This window comes from Papaver somniferum, unplaced genomic scaffold (genome assembly GCF_003573695.1).
Source record: "Papaver somniferum cultivar HN1 unplaced genomic scaffold, ASM357369v1 unplaced-scaffold_57, whole genome shotgun sequence".
Taxonomy (NCBI): Eukaryota; Viridiplantae; Streptophyta; class Magnoliopsida; order Ranunculales; family Papaveraceae; genus Papaver; species Papaver somniferum.
The window spans coordinates 3,580,906-3,583,850 of NW_020648415.1; the positions used below are offsets into that span (position 1 = coordinate 3,580,906).

At 35.1% G+C, this 2,945-nt stretch overlaps 1 protein-coding gene across 1 annotated transcript; it reads right to left on the reverse strand.

Moving 5' to 3' along the window:
• Positions 1-1,680: 1,680 nt before the first annotated feature.
• Positions 1,681-2,232, reverse strand: LOC113343326 (putative invertase inhibitor). The gene has a single exon (XM_026587553.1). It carries the CDS (start codon positions 2,230-2,232, stop codon positions 1,681-1,683), a length of 552 nt encoding a protein of 183 aa, XP_026443338.1.
• Positions 2,233-2,945: the final 713 nt, after the last annotated feature.

Sequence of the window (2,945 nt, forward strand, 5' to 3'; positions counted from 1 at the left end):
CTATTGGGATAAAGCTAAGTTTACTGGTAAGTACTTCGAATTTTTTGTTTTCTTTTACCCCTTTGCAACATTAGTTTAAAGATGCCTCTGATATTTTGTTGCTAAGTGGCTAATGAATTCACTCCGGTGGATTTCTTGGATTCTAGAAGGGTAGTTAGTATTCTATGTTGTTTGTTGAAGATTTTGTGCGGGATTCTACCAAAGAAGGGTAGTTACTTCTTTCATTGAAGTGGGTAATTACTTGTTTTTACCGTGTACTTGTATTTGTGGTTATTGGGACAACTTTCTTCATGGAATGACTGACAGGCTAGGTTATTGTGTTTGTAGTTAGTCTTTCTCCTTCTATGTGTTGGACTTGTAGTGTAATTTTTTTCTTTGTAGATTCTCTGTATTCTTTCTTTTATAATTTGTTAGTTGTAGCTTAAGAGAAGGTTGGTGTTGTTACTGCGATGGTTGATGATACGCAATACTGAAATGAAATTGGTTGCTACATTGAGCCGGTGAACGAATAAACAATGTAGATGAATGCTTAGGTTTGCAGAGTTGTCGTTATGCAGGAGAAATTGGTTTTGATGAATTTTTGAAGATGAGAATGGCATAGAAAAGGTGGTGGAGATGCTGATACATCCGTCAACAGTAATGGATAAACAAGGTTTGCAGAGGTTGTGATGTCAAGAATAAATGGTGGTTGCTTAATAGGAAATTCGTGACAGAATTCTGAAGCTAATTCGTGAGTGACGTGTCAAACACGTGGCTGATGTGATGATGTGCATAATATTACACGGTCAGAACCGAGTCAATATGCAAACTCGCTGAGTTAAACGGGAACTCGCTGAGTTGGAAGAGTTTCAAAGACTGATAAGTCTTTTTATCTAACCCTAACGGAGACAAAAAAGGAGGATAACTGACGGTCAAAACCGGCCTAAATTTGTAAACTTGAGAAAAAAACGGGACTATGGTTATAACCCTAAAAAAACAGGTCTATATCTGTTTTTCACCCATATTCTTTTTATACAAATCTAATTGCAAATCCACTTTAAAAAGGTAACAAAGCGAATTATTTTCAGAAGGAAATAATCTTGCTTCCAAATTAGTTGGCATACTTACGTAAGAGAATAAATTCCAAAATTGGTTTAAAAAAAGATCGTGTTATAGGTTAGCTTTTAGTGTACATTTTAGTTTATAATTAAGAATATATCGTATCTTGGGCATGGTACTGTCTGTATCAACTACAAAATGTCTTTTTTTCCGAAGATTGAGAAAATGTTGTCAAAGTTTTATAGATTAAACTTTGACAAGATCTATCTGCAGTTTACTGTAGCGATTTTGGAGTTTATGGTCCATATAGTCCGGTGCCGGCGGGTTCACTGGTACCATATAAATTAGGTTTCCAGAAAAAGGCATTCATACTCTCAATAAATGGAAGTAGTTTGCTGATCTACTGCTAGTAGACAAAAGGCTGAAAATATAATGTTTATAGAGTGAAAGAAAGATACCCATTGTTGTGCCAAAAAAAAATTACGGGCTAAAAACTCGTAGAAAAACGCAACTTTTTTACGAGGGTTCGTGAGACCCTAAATAAAAATAAAAGCTAAAGTATTTAAAAAACAATTATTCTACTGATTATTAATAATGATAAGAGAAATATCAACTAGCCTGCTGATTGTACAAAATCAACAACTAGCCTTGTGATTCTACCAAATCAATAATGACAAGAGAAATACTAACTAGATGACTGAAATCATCAACTTGTTTCCTCAATGGAAATGTTAAATTTCGTTCGTTAAACGTATCTTCACAAGCAACCGAATAGTCATCCGCACCAATAATTTCGGCACGAGCATCGTAATAAACTTTATCTTTGAAATCTGTAATGGCATCTTCAACAGAACGAGTGGCATCCGCATAAACTTCCAAACAACTATCTAAAGCTTGCTTAACGAACCGTTCTTTTTTTCCCTCTTCAAGAAGTTTACCAATATAGGGTAAAAGATTGGTTGCATTGTTTGCAATTAACTCCATTGATATTACACCAAGTCCAAAGAGATCTGAAGTCTTACTTTTAGGGTTTGATTCAAGAGCTGACACGCAGAAATCATAACTTAACATGCTATCCGGTGTTGTTGATGCATTCTTGCATAGATCAGCGACTACATCACCATTTGCAACGACTCTGTGAAGGTTGAGAACAAGCAGAAGGATTAAGAAAATTAATGAAGTTGATTTATTCATGTTTTCGTTTCTCTTTACCAAAAACTAGAAGAATGATATTCTCTTTATACAGATTCAATCCATGTACTCGTAATTAATTCGCAGAGTTAATTTTGCAAATCAAACTTTAAAAAGGTAAGAAAGCGAATTATTTTCGAAAGGAAATAATCTTGCTTCCAAATTTGTTCGCATACATAAGAGAAAAAAATTTCCGAAATTGGTTTTAAAAATCGTGTAAATAAGTTAGGTTTTAGTGTAAATGGAAATTTTGAAATATGGCTAAAAATAAGTCACGTTTAAACGTTATCACGTGGTGTGCCTTAAAGTTCTCTCGTTTATCATTGTTGCTTCATTTTGCCGTCATAAAAGGGGTTCGTATCTTCTGTGCCAAAGCATTGGTGAGCCACCTGTGCCAAGCCAATAAATTGGTGACACCTGTTCCATTTGATTTGTAACAGCAAAGCCGGGTGGAGTTTTCTTTTTCTACTCTTCTCTGTTAGGTAACAGCATCAAAACTCGGAAGTTGATGCAAGTTTTAAGGGACTTATAATTCAGGAAGACACATTAAACAAAGACATCACACCGGAAACTAGTGATGACCCAAAGCTAGTTGTCCCTGCTATTGATAATAATTGTCAAACAGTGAAGGGGATTAAAATGAAAGAGAAGACAACTGGTACTACTTCTCTTAGGCCAAAGAACGCTTTGGAAAAAGCTGCACCACCAAAAAAAAC

What these genes read in the sequence shown, in the direction of transcription:
- LOC113343326 (XM_026587553.1), bottom strand. Translation starts at nt 2,232, where the DNA reads ATGAATAAATCAACTTCATTAATTTTCTTAATCCTTCTGCTTGTTCTC.